The 21307-nt window shown below is 30.2% G+C and overlaps 1 protein-coding gene across 1 annotated transcript; it reads left to right on the top strand.

The window, feature by feature from the left end:
• The first annotated feature begins 4660 nt into the window (after positions 1–4660).
• Positions 4661–19260, top strand: LOC145834247 (protein argonaute-2-like). Its single transcript, XM_082941624.1, has 20 exons — positions 4661–4847; positions 5212–5367; positions 7253–7436; positions 8315–8447; positions 8765–8946; positions 9228–9364; positions 10330–10478; positions 10708–10874; positions 11167–11302; positions 11649–11750; positions 12243–12311; positions 12899–13146; positions 13353–13423; positions 13967–14126; positions 14562–14652; positions 15017–15211; positions 16536–16772; positions 17063–17166; positions 17272–17367; positions 17624–19260. Exons 1-20 carry the CDS (start codon positions 4673–4675, stop codon positions 17739–17741), a joined length of 2910 nt encoding a protein of 969 aa, XP_082797750.1. The 5' UTR covers positions 4661–4672; the 3' UTR covers positions 17742–19260.
• The last annotated feature ends 2047 nt before the right edge of the window (positions 19261–21307 follow it).

The following is a 21307-nucleotide window of genomic DNA, read 5'->3' as shown; positions in this document are numbered from 1 at the left end:
AAATGATCAAATTATATCAGCTTTGACTGACAATTAAAAAAATAAATCATTTTTGTTGAACTTGGTCTTACAATTTTAATTTAATTGTTTTAAACAAAGTCTTTTTTTTTTGTAAAATAAAAAAGTTTTTTTATTTAAAACAATTTTGATAAAGACAAAAAAATCATGAAGAACAACACACAACCAAGGGAAGATTTGAGATACTTGGAACTATAATATTCTTACTGGAATTTTAATTTAAAAATTATAATAACTATGCTACCAATTCCATTTAACCCTATTTTAATTCCTTGTTATTTTTTAGATTTAGGATAGATATAGCTAATTTTCAAGGTTTTGATAAAAGAATGCTAAAATAAACTGATAAAACCATTTCACTTAAATTGGCACGATTTTTAAGCAAGTGTTTTTAACTAAAAGTATCTATATTTATAAAGTAATTAAAAAATTAACTATTATCTACTATATTTTTTTTTTTGTTTAACAAATGGTTCTTAAGTTGCAAAGAATATTTCCTAAAAATTAGGTAGGATACTTAAAGATTTATTGAAATTCAATTCTTTTTTTAATCTAAAAAATAAGCCACAGAAAAGTTTTCATTTTACTTTTGTATAAAAAACTATATTAATGATTTCTCTGTTTCAACATTTCTTTAAAATCTGTCTTATGTTGTATACTTCATTCTACGGTTTACTGTTAACCAAAAATAATCAATAAAAAGTATTTATTTACATCAAATTAAACTACCTTAATTTGGCATGTGGGCTTTGGTACCTAAGTTAAAAGGTATAAAAAACAATTACTTATTGTCTGCTTTATATAACTAATCACTTTCATTAAAAATTAATAGCAAATATGTTTTGTTAATAGGATATATGATTGGTTAATTTTTTTAAATAACCAAATAAACTTTGACTTACCTTAAAAAGTAATAACCCAATAAGTAAAAAAAACCTTAATAAATAGTTGTTTTTATACTTATTTTTGTAAATACAGACTTCAAAATATCAATATAAACCTTGTATTCTTTGCTAGATCACAAGGTCATCTTAGACTAAGTATAAAATAGCTACAATATTATAATTAATAAAAAACTCTTTTGTTTTAGAATGTTTTAAGTTTTTTATATGTATTTCTTAATGATTTGTTATTTAGGTCTAAGTTGAAATCACTAATAAAATAAATGTTTATTGTAATTAAAGTTCATAATAATTATTATTAAATGAATTACTTTTAAAACAAATTCAACTTGAAAAATTATCAGGTTTCCCACAAAATCTGGAATCCTGGAAAAACCCTGAATTTTGTACAAAAATCACTAAAATAACTAGAATTTTAGATAATAATGTTAAGTAATAAAACTTTGATTTGACACAAAAATATGTCCATAGATAAAAAAATTTATCAACTATAGTATCATTAACAAAATTGAAAAAAAAAAATTTAAAGTAGATTTACAGTACTTTTTCAATCTTGTTATACTACTTAACACAGTTTTTAACCTTAAACATAACTTTAAACTAAAAATAGACTGAAAAAGTTGTACTTTTAAAAACTTGGAAGAAACTCAGAAGACTTGAAAGAAATTTCTCAAAAACCATGGACAACCCTGAATAATTCAAAAAAATTTTACCTTAATAATTTTTAAAGAATTATATTAAAATGTGCTTTTTACTTATAACAGTCTAAACAAATAATGTTTTTCAGTACAACTTTGTTTTGTATTGATTTATTGATAATGAGAAAAATTATAACTAGAAGTTTTTATTGTATTGCACTTTATTTTACTACCATACAATTGTGGGATATTATTTTTCAGATAATTACAAAACAGCCTCCTAAAATTGTTCTTATTTAATCTAATATTTTTATCATTTTAATATGCACAAGAATATTTATTAACTGTTGATCTTTAAAAGCAAAATAAAATTTAATCTGTCAAGCTTAAACATAGTCTTTAAACATTTTTTCAAAATAAACCCCTAAATAATATGTATACGCATTTTTAAATACAATAAAATTTTAATTTATTTTAAGCAGTTGTTCTGTAACTTTTAATTTAAAAAATAGCTATGCTATTTTATTCTTTTAAAGAGGTCTTGGTTTGAAACACTACAATCATAACTTTTTAATTAAACTAGATTTGTGTTTTTTAATGCATAAAAATACATACTAAACAAAAAACAGTTCTGTTAAACAGTTATATAATAAATAATACTAGCACTTTTCAAGTACAATTTAAAACATTACAGATAAACTATAAAATCTATTATGTTATTTGGAATGCTTAAACACATTATTTTCTACTAGCTTTAAATTTTCCCTAAAAAAGCCATGAAAAAAGTGAAAATATATCCTTATTTTTTCAACTTTGTTTTTACCCCAAACATGTCATCATGATTTTTTTACTTGTTAATTTGATTTCAAAGATCTTTCACTTAGCAAACAACAGTTTTTAATATAAAAAAAATTAAGTTTTGAGATATAAGGGCACAAAGTCTGAGAGTATAGAAGTTTTCTTATGGTGGGACCAAAAAAAAAAGTCATTTAAACAAAAAATATATGTTCTACAGTTTTGAAGCCATTGTTCTCAAAACTTTAAAGTCTAATCTTAACTTACTAAAAAACAATCATATATTTAATTTTTTAACTTCCATTTGCAAAATGTTCTTCAAAGAATTTAAAAAAATACACGATTGTTTTACTTTTGTTAATAAAGTTTATTTTTTGAATTGTTACAATTGACTTTTTGTGTTATGCAAGGAACATAAAAAAACATTAATTTTGTAACAAATAAAGAAAAGGATAATTTTTAAAAACTTTTGAAAATTCATAGAAAATCAACAATATTTTTTTTTGCATATAATTGTATTGAAAATTTTTGTTTTATGAAATCTATTTTATAGTGTAAGTTCTAAGTTATAGTGTATTTTATAGTTTAAGCTTTCAAACAGGTTGATTAAAAAAAATTTGAACCTCAAATGGCTTTAAATGACATAATATCACTATATGATGTAATATAATTCAGTAAAATAATCCCTTTATATAACATAGTATAATCTTATAAAGTTGAGCATTATGTTCAATGTTATACTTAAAACAAAATTTAAAGTTTTGTGTACAAAAAAAAATTGTTTTTTTAAATTTATAAACACAATTTCTACATAAAATAATTAAATTTATAGTTTTATGTTTCAATCAGAATAAACAATTAAACAAAGTTTATTGATAGTGAATACAATTTATAATCTATTAAATATTTATAAACTTTAAGTGCTTCAAAAGTTATTTAGCATACTATTTTTACTTGTATAATTTTGATATGATTAAAATAGTGAAAGTATAAAGCTGTAAAATAATCTAAACTTTTTAACAATTTTGATGTTAATAAATTAAATACATAAACTTAGTTTTCCTTAAAGTAAGTTTTCAGCATTCGTAGTTAAAAATTGTAATTTTTGAAATAAAATATAACCTACTTAACAGTAAAATTTGATCTTACAAAGAATTCTAGTCTTTAATTTGAAATAGTTTATAATATATACTTCACATGTTTTGAGATTAACTTATGGTGTCAAAAATATAAAGGAAGCTAAAGTTGGGATAAACTTGTATAAACCTTTTTTAAAACTTAAGTTTAGTAAAAAAATTGTTTGTACTAATTTGAAATTTATTATTTTAATAAAGTATTTTATATAATTTTTATTTAATCTATATGTTTAGGTAAATTAAATTTATTTTTACTACTAAAAAATCCAATAAAAAATGATTTACAATATACCAGAACTGCATATAAAAATAAACTTAAATATATTTAGATCAAAATTTTATTGAAGTATAATTCAATGTTTGTAAGCAACAAAAGTACCAACAGCCTTGTGAAACTTTTCAGATTTAAGCATAAAACAATGTACAATAGGGTGCTTATTTTTACAGCTACTTTTGATTTTCCAGCTGAAAAAAATTTTATGTTTCGGAAATATCATAAAAACACTCTGTACAAAGCTTAGATTATTTAAAGATAGTTTCACCTTGGCACTAACCAATTTTCTAAAAACCACGCCAATAAAAATGTATGAGATCCAAAATTGCAACCTTGGGAGTTTTAAGCTCAATTTTTTTTTAAATGTGGCTAGTTGTCACACAAACACACTGTAAACAATTTAAAACGATTTAAAGAAAGTTTTATGGTTGAATTTCTTGATTTTATGTAATTTTTATTTTTTTTGTATTTTTTTTTAATTTCCATTTTTTTTTAAATCAAGAAATTGTACAATAAAACTTTCTTTAAATTGCTCACAGTGTGTTTGTGTGACAATTAGCCACATGTAGAAAAATTTAAGCTTAAAACTCCAAGGTTGCAATATTTGGATCTCATACATTTTGCATTTGGGTACTTTTTAGAAAATTGGTTGGTGCCAAGGTGAAACTATCTTTAAGTCATCTAAAAAATTTTACAGAATGTTTTTATGATATTTCTAAAACATAACATTTTTTCCAGCTGGAAAATCAAAAGTAGCTGTAAAAATAAGCACCCTGATGTACAAATAGCAAAACAATTTCAAGTAAAATTAGCTTATTCATTACCACTAACAAATTAAATAAAAATTTATTATGATATACCAGTGATAAATTTTAAAGTAAACTAATTTCCAGATTTAAGCATAACACAATGTACAACCAGCAGAACAACATGCCTCACCAAATGACCAACATGGGAGGCAACATGCAGCAAGGAATGGGGGGCATGGGAATGACCCCCCAACAAGCGATGGGCCCCAACATGCAGGGGATGGGCGGAATGGGAGGCCCCAATATGGGCGGCCAGATGCGTCACCAGATGCAAGGTATTGAATTTGTTTTCAAGTTTTATTTTTTAATTGGTTTTTAATAATGTATATGTTTTTTTTATGTTGAGTTTCTATAAATTTTGCTTTAAATGTTAAGATTTAGTTTTTTGAGATTTAATATTTTTTTCTAGGCTAATCCAACTTGAGCAAGTTATCTGCTCAAAAACACTATAAGTTTAAGTTACTCTTTGAAAAAATTTAATTGTGATTTTGCAGTAACAGCACTGAAACCCATCGGCTAAAAAATTGTCACTTTTTCTTTGATAAACTGATTCAATAAAAAGTAAATTACTTTTTTTTTTTAATATAATATTTAACTGAAACACATCAGCATTTTTTAAAAGTTTTATTCAAACAACAGGGATGCAGTCGATGGGCGCGGGGAGCATCAGCGGAGGCAGCACCCATTCCAGCCAGATGATGGGCGGTGGTGGCCATGGCGACATCAGGATGGGTCAGAGGCAGATGAACCCCAGCATGCCCCAGCAAGAGCAGGGCTGCAGGCCGTCTGTTTGCGGTGAGTGATGTTTGTGTGAAATTAAGTATAAGTTGCGAATTTATTTTCGTGTAATGTCATAAGCCTGGATTTGGTTTTTGAAAGCAAATGGCAAAAATCATAAATGTTTTTTGGTTAATTTATCAGAGTAGTATTTCAGTTTTCAAAATTAATATTATTTGCATTAGTTAAGTGTGTTTAAATAAAACTTTAGTTTCTCACAAAAATGTCTCCCATCTACTGTATGTATAAATAATTTTTTATATTACAATTATTATTGATTGAATTAATTATTTTCTAATTTTGCTATTAATTTTGTAAAAATGATATTTTATTAAGAATTTAATTTATTTGTCATAGAAATATCAGGTAGAAAATTTGACACAACTAAAAAATGGTATTAAAACTAAGTCTACTCTTATGTTTATAATTGTATGCTAGAGGTCTCAAGTATTCAGTAAACGTTTGTTAAGAATTCAATAAAATATTTGTATAGAAAAATAATAATGATATGATTGTTATTGAAAAAAACTTTTTGAAAAAGAAATATTTTACATAATTAATTTCAATGCAATAAATTTTTTTGTTTTGATGGAAATAAATTATGAATTTCTATAAAAAAATGTTTCAAAATAGTTGAAGATATATTTCTTATCAAGTTTTATTATTCACTTATCGAAAGGAATTTAATTGTGGTCTGAATCTTTGAACCACAAAATACTTCAATCACATTTTTTAACTTCCATGTTGTTGAAAGAATCTGGTAGCATAATAATAATCAATGTAGACCTTTGCAATCTCATAAATTACAATAACTTAGATTTTAAAATTCAAGTAAGCTTTTTTTTATAGAAAAATTTAATTTATTTATATTTTTTGATTTATAATAACTTCACTATATTTTAATTATCATATGGTGTTTTAATTATAAAATGTTTAAATTCAGTTTTCTCTTTTACTGCCTTATGATTTAAATTATTTATGTTTATATGATTATGGTTTACATAAATTACTTTATGAATACATTATTACTGTAATGTTTTATGTTTTAAGATAATGCCTAATTAAAATACGTTTATTTAGACTGTAAAAAGTTCAACTGATTTTTTTAATAATAACATAGTAAACATAACAAAACATATACTATTTTATATTACCATAATTAGTTAATAGTTACTTGAGTTTCTTCTATAAATTGTGCGCTGTTGATTTCTATATACTAACCATATAAAAATTAAGTTTATTTTATTTAAGTTAAGTTTAGTTAAAAATAAAAACTTAAAACATAATATAGATTTGATAACTATGGCTTATTATTAATCTGCTACCTATAAACTGAATGTATATTTTATGTTTTGATTTAAATATCATAAATGTCAACCCCGAATTTTAATGAAATTTTTATACATAATGTAAAAAAATCTGATTAAGTAATTTATTAATTTATTTTATATTAAGTATTTTAATATAGACAACCAAACAAAAGTTTGAATTAAATAAACTGTTGGTGGTAGCCTTGTATTGACTAATACATTATATTTCTTAACAAAAATTTTTTGAAACTTTATACACTGATTAAAATATTTTAATATTAACATATTTTCGTATTTATACTAATTGGCATTTTTGTGATTCTTTAAAAATGTTTGCTGATAACTTTGTTATTGTTTGATAACACGCTTAAAGCGTAGAAACTATAGTAAACAAATAGGAAATTAGTTGGTTTTTGCATTAACAATATTATCATATGTGTATCATATTGATATTTCTTTTGATAGAGTTGAACAAACTATTGTTCAGCAGTGAATCCTATATTTTTCACAAAATTAATGTAAAACTCAAATAAACAACACACTCGAGCCGAGATGTAACTGCAGTTAACTGATAAAAATTTCTATCAACACAGTCGCGCTCGACCGGGTGCCGACGGTGCCGGTGCTGCCCGAGGTCGAGTTCACTCCGCCGTCGAGGCCCGGGTGCGGCGTGATGGGCAGGACCATATGGCTGAAGGCGAACTACTTCAAGGTGAACATTCCCAACGCCGACATCCACCACTACGACATCGACATCAAGCCGGACAAGTGCCCCAGGTTCGTAACAACTAATTTCTGCGGGATGACACTTTTATTTGGTGTTTACTTTTAACAGAAACGTTTTTCGTTCTAATTTCTGTGATTTGTGGTATAAAATTAGTATTAGCTGAAAATAATAATAGTTGTTATTAAACTAGTTCTGTGATGTCTATATGTGGTAAACAAAATGAATTTTGATTAGTTGTAAAGCAATATAAGTCTTGAAATATTTATTATTATCATAATTATATATTATTCTTCTTACTATTTTTAAACAATTTTTTACAGTGTTTATAAAGACTTTGAAATATTGGCTTTGTTTTTTAATTATTATTAGTTTTAGCACTCCTATGGCAGTACTCAGGGTTGCTAAAAAACTTGGAATCCTGGAAAAGCCTGGAATTTGACAATTTAGGCTAAAAAAACCTGCAATTTTGAAGAGAAATAACTAAAAAATCTGGAAGTTTTTACAACTTGACATCTTGAGTAGTAAATTTTGATTTGACACAAAAATCAATTGTGTAGATAAGAATTTTTTGTTATAATCAATAAATATAATTTTACCAAAAACACATTTGAAGGAACTTAAAGATATCTTTTCAATGTCGTTATACTATTTAACACAGTTTTCTTACCTTAAACTTAACTTTTAACTAAGAATAGACCCTAAAACTTATAATTTTAAAAATCTGGAAGAAATTTTGATAACCTGGAGAAAGTTTGCCTAAAATATTTGGCAACCTTGAGTACTTTAGGATAGTAAAAAAAATTACAACTACCATCTTATCTTTTTTTATTTGGAAGTTCTTTCAACATCCGTAAAAATAGTAGAGCATATGTACCATTTGTCGCAACAAAGCATAATTATCACAACTAATTAAAAACCACAACTTCAGGCGAGTGAACAGGGAGATAATCAGCACGATGGTGGAAAAGTTCGGGCCCACCATATTCCAGGGCAGGCAGCCCGTGTTCGACGGACGCAAGAACCTTTACACCGCCCAAGCCCTGCCCATTGACAATCAGAGGGTTGGTTTGTTTAAATTTAAAAAACTGCAAGTGTAAGTTGACGGATTTGTACCTTGATAATAACTAAAATAACTCTTATCGATTTGTGTACTGTAATTTTTGATGTTAAAAAACCAAGTGTGCGTCCTACATGACCTTTGTAAGTACTAAAGCTGGTTACTTTTAAACTATTCCCGATATTTGATGATAAAATCTTATAACTAGAAAGTTTAGTTCTCTGTTAATCATATAAAAATTTACGCAAGCATAAACAGCTCGTTCTGTTAACACTTTAAATCCACCGTGACCGACTAAACTCAACCATAAAACAAAAACAGCTCGAAGTGGAAGTGACGCTGCCGGGCGAGGGGCGGGACAGGACGTTCACGGTGGCGATCAAGTGGGTGAGCAGGGTGTCGCTGTACTCGTTGCGGTTGGCGCTGGAGGGGCAGATCAAGGGCATCCCGTTCGAAACGGTGCAGGCGCTGGACGTCGTCATGAGACACTTGCCCTCCATGAGGTACTCGATTGTTTACAGTTGGCAAGTGTTAAGTTGTGTTTAATGTGTTACTGCATCATGTCAATAAATAAGCCTCACAGCGATGAAAGTTCTTGTTGAAATTTGTGTTTAAAGCAAGATGACCTGTGTGTTAAATATTTCAAAATAACTGTTTTCTCACTAAAAGTAACTTTCACCACGAATCTCCCTATAACTTTTAAACTAATGTTCTTTCACCTTTCATATTTTTCTCACTACACACACGCAACCTGGTAAAAATTTTATTGATGATTTTATTTTAGGTACACCCCCGTGGGCAGGTCGTTTTTCAGCGCTCCCGAGGGATTCACGCCACCGCTGGGAGGCGGTAGAGAGGTGTGGTTCGGTTTCCACCAGTCCATGAGGCCGTCCCAGTGGAAAATGATGCTGAATATTGACGGTAAGTTTAATGGAAAAAAAAGTTCATCGGTGGTGATGTAATTACATGACTTATATAAAGAAGTTGCTGAACTAAAGGAAAGTAATACATGTGTAACAAGTAAACAGGGTTGCCACTTTACCTGGAAAAACCTGGAATTTGACAACTTGGCCTAAAAAATCTGGAGTTTGGGAAATTTTGAAAAAAAAAAACTGGAATTTTGAACAAAAATCACTAAAAAAACCTGGAATTTTAACAATTTTCACATGTTCAGTAGTAAAATTTTGATTTGACTCAAAATATTTATCATATAAAAAAAAAATTTGTCATCATTGAATTTTTTTTTAATTAAAAAACATTCTAAGAGTAGCTTCACAGTTTCTTACCTAAAAATGTGTACTTTTAAAAACCTGGAAAAAATTTGGAAAAAACGAGTGGCAACCCTGAAGTAGAACAAAATAAAGTTTTAGTTACATTGTTTGATGCTGACTTTGAAGAATGTGAATGTTTTTGAGCTCAGCATATCTTGTTAGTAATTCTTTGAATGAGTTGTACCTGGAAAAACTATAGATATTCTGAAAACTTTTTTATTATAATAATCATAACAAGTTTATAAAACAACAAGAATCATTTTAAATTAAATATTAAATAAAATTTAAGTATTGACATTAAAATAATGAATAATCAAACATAGTTCCACGCCTGCCTGTTGCTTTAAAACAGGGGTCAGCAGGTCAAAAAGGAACGTTTTTTTATGTGCTTTAAAAATCATATTTAGAAAAAAATTTTTTGAACAAAAACAATTTAGGCGATAGAATATCCTTTAAATATAACACTAAAATTTTATTTTTGTGTTTTCGATAATATAAGTATATCAAGCTAGTTTAAAAATAGCCGCAGTTTGCCGACCCCTGCTTTAAAACAACACGTGCAGTTTTACACACATAAGTTAAAGTAACCAAAATTTTACAAATCAACTTTCGCAGTGAGCGCGACGGCGTTCTACCGGAGCCAGCCGTGCATCCAGTTCCTGTGCGACGTCCTGGAGATACAGAGGCCCGACGAGCTGCGGTACGTGAGGGGGCTGAGCGACTCCCAGCGCGTCAAGTTCACTAAGGAAATCCGGGGGCTGAAGGTTGGTTGTGATTGGTTTTGAAGCAATTTTGTCAGTGGCTCGTGTAAGAGGCGTGTGTGTGAAAAAAAAGTTGTTAAATTGAATGCGCTGTTTAAAATACCGAACAAGGTTAAATTGCGCGTTTGTATAGTAGTGTTTAAGCGCGGTGAAAGTTGATAAAAATTAAAAACTTTGCAAACGAGTTTTTATACGAACCCCCCTTGTGATCATTGTGACGTCACCCGCACAGGTCGAGATCACGCACTGCGGCAACATGAGGAGGAAGTACCGCGTGTGCAACGTGACGAGGAGGTCGGCCGCGCAGCAGACGTTCCCCCTCCAGCTCGAAGGCAGCGGGCAGACGATGGAGTGCACCGTGGCGAGGTACTTCCAGGAGAAGCACTCGCTTCCCTTGCAGTCAGTTTCAAGTTTATATGCTTCATAGTGTAAGAATAAATGAGTTAATTGTTTTACAGTATAACAGTTGTTATGATTGTTTCCCACCCTTGCAGCCAGTTTTGTTTTGTTACTCTTGTACGTTTACAATAAAAATAGTTGTTTAGCATAGCTATAAAATTGAAGTTTACCTTTAGAAACGTTGTGCAAACCTTTAGCTTTTTTTCACGTGAATAAAAATGTTAAAGTGTCTAGTATTTGGTGCACAGAAAAATTTTTGAAATTAAAAAGTGTTTTGAATCTTACACAACAGGTACCCCCACCTGCCGTGCCTGCAAGTGGGCCAGGAGCAGAAGCACACCTACCTGCCGCTCGAAGTTTGCAACATCGTGCAGGGGCAGCGGTGCATCAAGAAGCTCACCGACAGCCAGACCTCCACCATGATCAAGGTTGGTTGATTTTGTTAATTTTTATGCTATAATAGCAACCAGGTTTGAATAGTTGATATTTTAAAATGAATTCTTTATTTGAGTTTTAGACTTCCACCGTGATCAAGGTTGCATTATACAGTTGTTTTTATTAGATTTAATTAAACACTCTTATTTATTGATGTACTTTATCTGTTTGTTAAAATAAAGGTTTGCTTTTGCTGTACAGGTGTTTTAAGTAAAACAATTAAAGTTTTGTATTTCAACTAAAACTATGCTAGAATAAATGTTATTCAATTATATATATTTTTTTAATATGAGCAAAAAAACTCATCGGAACATATTGAATTACCGATTTGTTTTTCAGGCAACTGCAAGGAGCGCTCCAGATCGCGAGAGAGAAATTTCTCAGCTCGTGAGAAAGGCGCAGTTCAATAACGACCCTTACGTGCAAGAGTTTGGCATCCAGGTAATTATATTTGAATAAAAGCTCTTAAAATGTATTTCTCAAGCAGTTTAAAGTAATTTAAACATGTAAATACAGGGTTGCCAAAAAACCTCGACACCTGGTAAAACCTGAAATTTAGAACAATTTTTACATGTTAAGTAGTGAAGTTTAGATTTAACCCAAAAATCTATCATATAGATTAAAATAATTTGTCATCATCCAAAATTATTTTTATTAAAAAACACAATTAAAGTCGCTTTACGGTATCTTTTCAATGTTTTTATGCTATTCAACACAGTTTCTTACCTTAAACTTAACTTTAAAGTAAAATAGACCCAAAAATGTGTACTTTTAAAAACCTAGAGGAAATTTCAAATGCGTGAGGAAAGTTTGCCAAAAACATTTGGCAACTCGTGATAGGTCGTGATATGCCATCTAAAATGCGTGTATGAAGCTAATATAAAGCTCATAAACAGTTTGAAGTAAACATGTGAATATCATCATTATCAACAGGTTGTGGACGAAATGACGGAAGTGAGGGGAAGAGTCTTGCCTCCTCCCAAGATACAGTACGGTGGCGATGTGAGTTTGTTGCTTTAATTTTTTCTGAATCTCAATTGGGAATTCTACTGAGAGTTTGAAAGCGACCAACAGTTTTCTAAACAACAACTTATCAAAACAAAAAAATAATCGACAATTTGCTGTCAACTAACATGAGTACCATTAATGATTTTGATATAAAAAAAAAGCTTTTATTTCATTAAAAAAATTTCAACTTGGTGCAAATTCGAAAAAATCAGAATGGTATGCATAATATAAGTTACGAAAGTTAGCTTTCAATGCAAATTATTAAAAAAAAAAATTCTATATAATTGATTTTACTCTATCAAAAAATGTCAGCTCAGTTCATAGTATTACTAAAAATCAAAGAAAAATTACATACTTTAAAATTGTTTTGTAATTTAAAATAAAAAAAAATAAAAAAATTTACTTACTCAATACTTATTCAACTAACACTTTACCAAAGAGTGTGGGACATGAAATTTAAAATAACAATGATTAAGATCTAACTATATAAACTATATAAAAAAATATAACTATGTAAAACTGTATATAACTATATAAAACTAGTAAATACATAAAAAGTTGAAAAAAGTAAATTTCAACAGACGCGCGCGCAAGCCACCCCCAACCAGGGGGTGTGGGACATGCGCGGCAAGCAGTTCCACTCGGGCATCAACATCGAGGTGTGGGCCATCGCCTGCTTCGCCAACCAGCGCACGTGCGGCGACCAGCACCTGCGCACGTTCATCAAGAACTTGCAGCGGATAAGCGAGGACGCGGGCATGCCCATCAGGGGAAGCCCCATATTCTGCAAGTACGCGCAGGGCAGCGAGCAAGTCGAACCGCTGTTCAGGTTTATATTTGGAATATATATTGAAAATTTGTTTTTTGTAGTCGTAGCTTAAAATTTTCTTGAACTAGTGTTGATTGTTGTGGGTCGAGTAGTAAACTCAGTTAAAATGCGGCTTGAAAATTGAGTTTCAGGATATGAAAGTGCGACGTACACCGTTTAAAAAATATATTAAACATCATGATCAATGATTATATAATTTTTAACAGGCACCTCTGTGATGAGTTCAGGGCACTTCAGCTCATTATTGTTATTTTGCCGGGAAAAACTCCAGTTTACGGTTAGTTTTTATTATCATGCACATCGTTTGATATAACATAACTCTTAAAATTATATTTTTACAGCATTGCATTACCATCTTTAAAATAAAGTTGTTACTAAAACCTCTCTTTTTTGTATTATCTTATTGTTCCACTGTACTGTTACTTTTACTTAATTTCTTGCAGAAGGTGTTATTTTAAACATTTACTGACATAAAAAATTAACCGCAAAACTTGTACGGTGAAAAATGTTCAAAGTTTAACCTGCTGTTTCAAATGATGATTCGTTATTGTTATAAACAATCATGATTCTTTATAACGGATTGCCTGAAGCCTGTAAAATACAAGTAATGCAAAATGTTTTGCTCCAGCAAAAGTTTCAAAACGATTTTGAACGAGCTTTAAAATCCGCATGTAAAAAAACATAAAAAGCCTATTTAAACTGGTCAACATGTAGATTAAACAATAAATTTTGAACGATTTTTAAAAAAATGCATGAACAAAACACCTCGCCAAAATAAGTTCAACACAAAAATTCAAAAAAATATTTTAAAACAAAACAGCCGAAGTGAAGAGGGTGGGAGACACGCTGCTGGGGATAGCGACGCAGTGCGTGCAGGTGAAGAACGTCACCAAGACCTCGCCCCAGACCCTCTCCAACCTGTGCTTGAAAATAAACGTGAAGCTGGGCGGCGTCAACAACATCTTGGTTCCCGGTCTCAGGTCAGTTCGCGATTTTAAGTGTGATGTTATGCATATTTGTTATTTAAACAGTAAATTAATATTCATTTATGTAAAAACAAATTATACAGTAATCATCCTTTTTTGTAATAACTGTTATTCTTTCCATTCAAAACCCAGTTGAAGTGTGTTAATCCGTAAACACACAGAAACATATGTTGGTACAATAAAGGAAGATTACTGTATGATTTGTTTTTATTATATTCCAGTGTACTTGTTTCACTAGGATCTTTTGTTAACAAACATTTAAATTTTGAATAGTTATTAATTTATGTATATTTTTGGGTTATTTTTTACCTGCTTACACGTTCGTTGTAAATCAGTATGCAATCTTTTTATTCGATAATAGACCTTCTGTATAGATCTGAGCATTTTAATCCTCAACTAGTTTAATTTACAAACTTATTGTTTTTGCAGACCGCGTATTTTCAACGACCCGGTCATTTTCTTCGGTGCTGACGTCACTCACCCCCCAGCAGGCGACACCAGGAAGCCTTCCATCGCTGCTGTAAGACTTTATTAAAAACCTTATTTTATAAAATAATGTCTGATTTTTATTCAAAGCATTGAAAATTTCAATGAATTTCTGAGACGATTAAATTTTCCTGGCATTGGTAATACAATAAACCAGTAACATGTATCGCAGTTGTTTTTGGCTCGCGTACAAAATGGCGCCTCAATTAAAGTTTACCTAACCAAGGACGAAAAAATGAATGAATCTATCTAAAGTTTTGATAAAATTGTTGATAATTGCACTTTTGTGAAATATACGAACGTTTTTACTTTTTTTAACATAAAGAACCTCAATAGAATTATCACACGTAGGTGATAGCCTACTTGATATTTTTGAAAACAGCATTGTGACGTCACAGGTGGTGGGATCGATGGACGCGCACCCGTCGAGGTACAGCGCCAACGTGCGGGTGCAGCAGCACAGGGAGGAGATAATCAGGGACCTGGCGTCGATGGTCAGGGACCTGATGGTTGAGTTCTACAAGGCGACCAACTTCAAGCCCGTCAGGATCGTCATGTACAGGGACGGCGTCAGCGAGGGGCAGTTCAATCAGGTATTGATTGATTCAATATGAAATTAGGTTCAATCAGGTATTGATTGATTTAATATGATATTAGGTTCAATCAGGTATTGATTGGTTTAATATGATTTCAGTTTCAATCAAGTATTGATTGGTTTAATATGATATTAGGTACAATCAGGTATTGATTGATTTAGTATGATTTCAGGTTCAATCAGGTATTGATTAATTTAATATGATATTAGGTTCAATCAGGTATTGATTGATTTAATATGATATTAGGTTCCATCAGGTATTGATTGATTTAATATGATATTAGGTTCAATTAGGTATTGATTAATTTAATATGATATTAGGTTCAATCAGGTATTGATTGATTTAATATTATCTTAAGTTTAATCAGGTATTGATTGGTTTAATATGATTTCAGTTTCAATCAAGTATTGATTGGTTTAATATGATAATAGGTTCAATCAGGTATTGATTGTTTTAATATGATATTAGGTACAATCAGGTATTGATTAATTTAATATGATATTAGGTTCCATCAGGTATTGATTGATTTAATATGATATTAGGTTCAATCAGGTATTGATTGAATTAATATGATATTAGGTTCAATCAGGTATTGATTGATTTAATATTATCTTAAGTTTAATCAGGTATTGATTGGTTTAATATGATATTAGGTTCAATCAGGTATTGATTGTTTTAATATGATATTAGGTACAATCAGGTATTGATTAATTTAATATGATATTAGGTACAATCAGGTATTGATTGATTTAATATGATATTAGGTTCAATCAGGTATTGATTGAATTAATATGATATTAGGTTCAATCAGGTATTGATTGAATTTAATATGATACCAGGTTTAACCGGGTGTTGAAAAGTATTTTAATGTACTTTATTCTAATTTTTTTTTTTTATAAAAGTAGTACATCGACTTTTATTCTTCATCTTATAGACTACATTGAAAGTTTTTTTTTCTATTAACTTTTGTTTTAGTTGAACCAAGAGCTTGCACAGCATTACTGTCATTTGAATGATAAGACGTTTAGGTACCAAAAAAATCTGCCTTAAATTAATCAATTTTTACTATTTTAGAAGACAAAACGTTTTCTCCCGTAAATATTTTTTAATTAAATAAGCCTCTCTGACTATGTCCGAACGAAAAATCAACAAACTCATCAGGTGCCGGCAATTGTTGTATGCAAACGTAAAAATGCTATATTTAAAAAAACTTTTAGAACATGTACCCACTTCACTATTGTTAATTAATTCCAAAGATCCACTAAAAAATTTTTCGCGCAGCAAACAAATCCAGCTGCTGGTTAATATTCAACATTTTCAGGTGCTCGCGAGCGAGCTTCGCGCCATCAGGACGGCGTGCACGATGCTGGAGGTGGGCTACCAGCCGGGCATCACGTTCATAGTGGTGCAGAAGCGCCACCACACCCGCCTCTTCTGCAGGAACGGCGAGGACAGGAGCGGCAAGTCGGGCAACATCCCGGCGGGAACGACGGTGGACGTCGGCATCTGCCACCCCACCGAGTTCGACTTCTACCTGTGCTCCCACGCCGGCATTCAGGTACGTTTGTTAAAGTGGTTCTTTGAGTAGAAGCCACTGTTGGTAATACTATTTTTAATCACTTGTTGATTTTAATAAAGGCGAGTGTAGTACAGTATGAAAACTGAAAGTATTAATCAATGAAAATTATGTTAATTTATTGTATTTGGTAAATGAACAAAAATACTGACCTTACACATTTCAAGTCTTGATGAAAATTTTAGATTCAACATTTCGTTACTTTACAGATTGTTCATATGTTGTTAAGTATTTTAGCAGGTAATTCTTTTTTTTCATGCATTATTAAACAGGGCACTTCTCGACCGTCCCACTACCACGTTTTGTGGGACGACAACAACTTTGCTGCTGACGACCTTCAGATGCTCACCTACCAACTGTGCCACACCTATGTCAGGTACATTTACTTTATTATTTGTTACTTATTCAGTATTCTATGTCAGGTTTTCATTATTATATCATTACTTCTACTATTTTCTTTACAAGCATGTATGTTTTAAAGGTGCACGAGGTCGGTAAGCATACCGGCGCCGGCCTACTACGCTCACCTGGTTGCCTTCCGTGCCAGGTACCACTTGGTCGACAAGGACCACGAGAGGTTTGAAAATATTTTATTTTTAAATAAATTAAGAGAAACATGTAACAAAAAAAAAGTTGTTGTTTTTAATTTATTACATCGTTGTTATAAATTTATAAAAATACTTGAAAAAAAATATTTTAGCCTTATTACAAAACTTTTGTAATAGTATGTTACGAACGCTTTATTTCATGAAAACGATGACAAACCTCGTTAATTTTCAAAGAGAGACTAAAGTTTTGTTATAGATTTCAGTCTAACTTTAACATTCAAACAGCGGCGAGGGATCGCTTCAGAGCGGGCACGCGGCTCAGGACCAGGACGCCCACCTGCAAGCGATGAGCAAGGCGGTGGTCGTGCACCAGAAAACCGTCAGGAAGATGTACTTCGCCTAATACCAAGGGGCACAATAATCACCAACACATTGTACATTATACACGTTTACGATTTCGTTGTAGTATTTTATCAGGGCACAATTTTCACACTCGTCACATGTACACCCATCTCAAGGTTTTACCAATTCATTTCAAGCATTATACCGGGCGTTCCCGTGCTCATGAAATCCTTAAACTTTTATCAAGCTACACCATCCTTGTTCGTGTCTCTATCATTTGAAGACATCAACTTTTTAAATCGCGTATTATTTGCTCCCTCACACTAACCTGCTGTTTATATTCAAATACTTTGGCCTAAAACTGACGTTGCATAAACTACCACCGGCATTTGCTATTCAAATTATGCGTTTATTTTTTGTTAAGATTATGCTTCAATTACTCGATTATGTGTGCTGCGTGTGTTCCGCTGGCAAGAAGTAAGTGTCTGTGCTCGCGTTCAGTCGGCGAAACCGTTCGAACGACTCGAGACGGCGAAACGATTAAACTCGAGCACGCCCAAATTATGTCTGATTCCTCTTCAACTCTTTTCATCACCACTTTCAGCCAGTCTCTCACACACTTCCTTCCGTTCTTTCTGATTGTAATAATGTGTCTCGTGTACTTTGCATGTTGTCTTGTGTGTATTTTTATAACATGGGACAGTGACTAGGGATTTTTAACGACCGAAATTTTTATGACTGAGTTGTTGGCAGGTCAGTTAAGGTTTCCGCTGGCTTGTTGCAGTTGACAATTTATTAAAAATGAGTCTTTGTAAACTGTTCGTTCTTCTTTTGAAACTTCCTCTCGACCCCTTTCGAAGTGATTGTTAAAATATTTTTGTCGAGTTTCCCCCTTCCCGTGTCAGTTTATTATTTTTTGCTTCCTGATTAAACTTGCTTCCTACGTTCTAGCTTTCAATGTTGTCTGCTGAACGCCGTAGATAGTGCTAGTAACTTTTACACTTTGCAAACGAAACACACTCTACTGAATGAGTCAGATCCATGTTTTTATCATTTAAGTTGATTTTAAGCACACCTACTCACTAAACCGTTCAGTTTTTGTATTGTATTAATAAAAAGTTTTGTTGAAATCAGTGAATTAATTTTATTAAGGCCAGCATTTTAGATTAATGAGTTTTAAGTTGTTAAGAGTAGAATTAAAATTGGTTTTGTAAATAAAGATCAAATTCGAAGTCAAGTACATTGGTTATTTCAAGGCCTTAAACATACGTTATTAAAAACAATATATCAATTTTCATAAATGTAATAATGAGACTAGATTAAATTAAGTGAATTTTAGAAAACTGATCATTAAGTTTATTTCATCAGCCACAAATTGGTCAATTTTTTTTGCCCTCTGCTAAAAGTGGTTTTTATTTTTCACACTTCAGTTAAAAAAAACTCTCGATGAGGAAAAAAAGGTTCAAATTAATTAAATTGTACACCAATATTTATTTTCAAAGAAACGTTACTGGATTTTACTATGTGCTTCGTTTAATTGTGCTTTTTTAAATTGTATTATTATCATTTGTAAATAAAACGTATCCATAGATTGAAGTTGTCATAAATATTATTAGGCTGTTAATAAAAAATTTTTATTTAAAAAGAAAATGTGTATATAAATAATGTTTTTGAAAAACTAAAGCTTGTAGTTGTTAGCTAATGTTGAGTTTGTATTAGTTTTTTTTTTTACTTCATCTTAACCAAGTCTGCCTAGTGAGGACGAAACAAGGTCGCTTAATGTCACATGGACTGTTGTTAATAGTTTCGCGGTTAAGTTGAACTTTTTCAAACACTTTTTATGTTTGTTTCTACTTATACTCGTCTACCTATAAAAAAAAACTAACCTAGAAGTGTAAGGAATTCCTTATGTAAGAATAAAAAACTGAGAAAACTTTTTGTTTTTTTCCAAATATTCTAAATAAAATGTTTTAATTTGTACAAAATTTAAAAATTGTCAACAGATCTAGGTTTTTGTTCAAAGTCCTATTGAAAGTGTGTTTTTACAGAATGTTACTTGTATATACAATAGACAAACCACACAAAGTTATATTACTAATTTGGTGTAAGTTACACTAACAAATAAAAACTTACACAGTATAGAAGATAAATATATAAGCACAGGCTTTGTAAAAAGTATGATAAAAGCCTATGAAGATAGCAAAAAATTTTGAATTAATTAAGTATTTTCATAGTAGTTTATTATATTGAATACTACTGTAGTTTCATACTATTATACTACAGCTAGATTACAAAAAATAACCAAATCCATCACAACTTGGATGCATTGAATTATTAGTAAAAATAATTATAAGTTTATGAACCAAAACTTGATGTTTATGAGCTCAAATAAAATTTACAGTATTAATCGTCGGTTTTCCTGTGCTTGATTTCTCCTTTTTTTATGTTTTAAAAAATTGAATAAAACAATTTTGGGCTGCAAAGAAACTTTAAAAGTCACAATACTGATTTGTAATGTCAAACAGTGCTTTTTCTATTAAAAAGACTTAATTTCTTGATGTTAAATAAGAAATAAGTAGTCATAAAGTTTATTAAAACAATAAACTACAACTTTTTTCGTCGGTAACTACTTTGCATAACACTTTAGTAGGATAAGTAAATTTTAAAATATATCTTCTTTTGCTTTTTTGTCGTATAAAGCGCTTACAGTTTATCAGGTGCTTTAAACAGCCTTACTTGTTTTTATTTACACAGATAAACTTCTAAGGACCCATGTGTTAAAACAAAATTATTTATTTGGCTAAAGTTTATATTAAAATGTGATAATTTCTTAAAGTTTTTTAAATAGTGAAATGTTTTGTTATACTATATCATAAATTAATGTAGCTGAATGAAAATTTGAGTTTTAAATTGTAAAATATTGATGATCCTTTCGAGTTATGTCTTTGACAAAGAACATAATACCAAGATTAACTTGCATACTTCAAAAAAAATTTTGTTTTTATCAACTAACTCTGGCTACCTTCCTTGTTTTAAAACATTTAACCTAAAAGTACAAATCACAAAAATATAAAATGTACGTATTAAACAAGCATAACTTTTGTGATATCTATTTTATCAGATTTTGAACTACAGTACACAAAATTAAAAATATTTCAGCTGATATTTGATTTCGTATTTAAGAAAGATTATACCCGGTATTCAGAATACTCTATCTTATGATAATATTACGCTTGGTTGATCAAACTCTTTATCTTCCAGGATATAAGTTTTAAGCATAAATATTTACGCAGATCACAAATTTTTATTTAGTTTGATTTTAATAAAAAACACAAAACCATGCTTTTTTTTTTTTGAACAAAACTGTAAATAAAAGGCTACTTAAAAAAGGATAATTGTGTAATTAATTATGAACATTCGTTATAAGTCACAGTTCGGACATCCCTAACACAAAATAAACAAGTTTTCTTGAGTTATTTTGAATATATAGTTTGAACTATTCGATCTTTACTTCATTATCGTACAAGAATTAGTAACGTTATCTATTTAATGATAATGTTGGAATCATGTGTAAGGAAAATAACTTAAAATAACGTTTGTTAAAAGTGATCTATGTGATGGTTATGT

This window comes from Thalia democratica, chromosome 4, assembly GCF_965202585.1.
Source record: "Thalia democratica chromosome 4, ktThaDemo2.hap1.1, whole genome shotgun sequence".
NCBI lineage: Eukaryota > Metazoa > Chordata > Thaliacea > Salpida > Salpidae > Thalia > Thalia democratica.
This window is presented reverse-complemented; position numbering and strand designations above follow the sequence as displayed.

Bases quoted from the DNA above. Each gene is read 5' to 3' on its own strand.
- LOC145834247 (XM_082941624.1), top strand. From the start codon at position 4,673: ATGTACAACCAGCAGAACAACATGCCTCACCAAATGACCAACATGGGA. The intron at 8,947-9,227 runs GTACTCGATTGT...ATTTTATTTTAG, and splicing joins AGACACTTGCCCTCCATGAG to GTACACCCCCGTGGGCAGGT. The intron at 15,212-16,535 runs GTATTGATTGAT...CAACATTTTCAG, and splicing joins GCGAGGGGCAGTTCAATCAG to GTGCTCGCGAGCGAGCTTCG.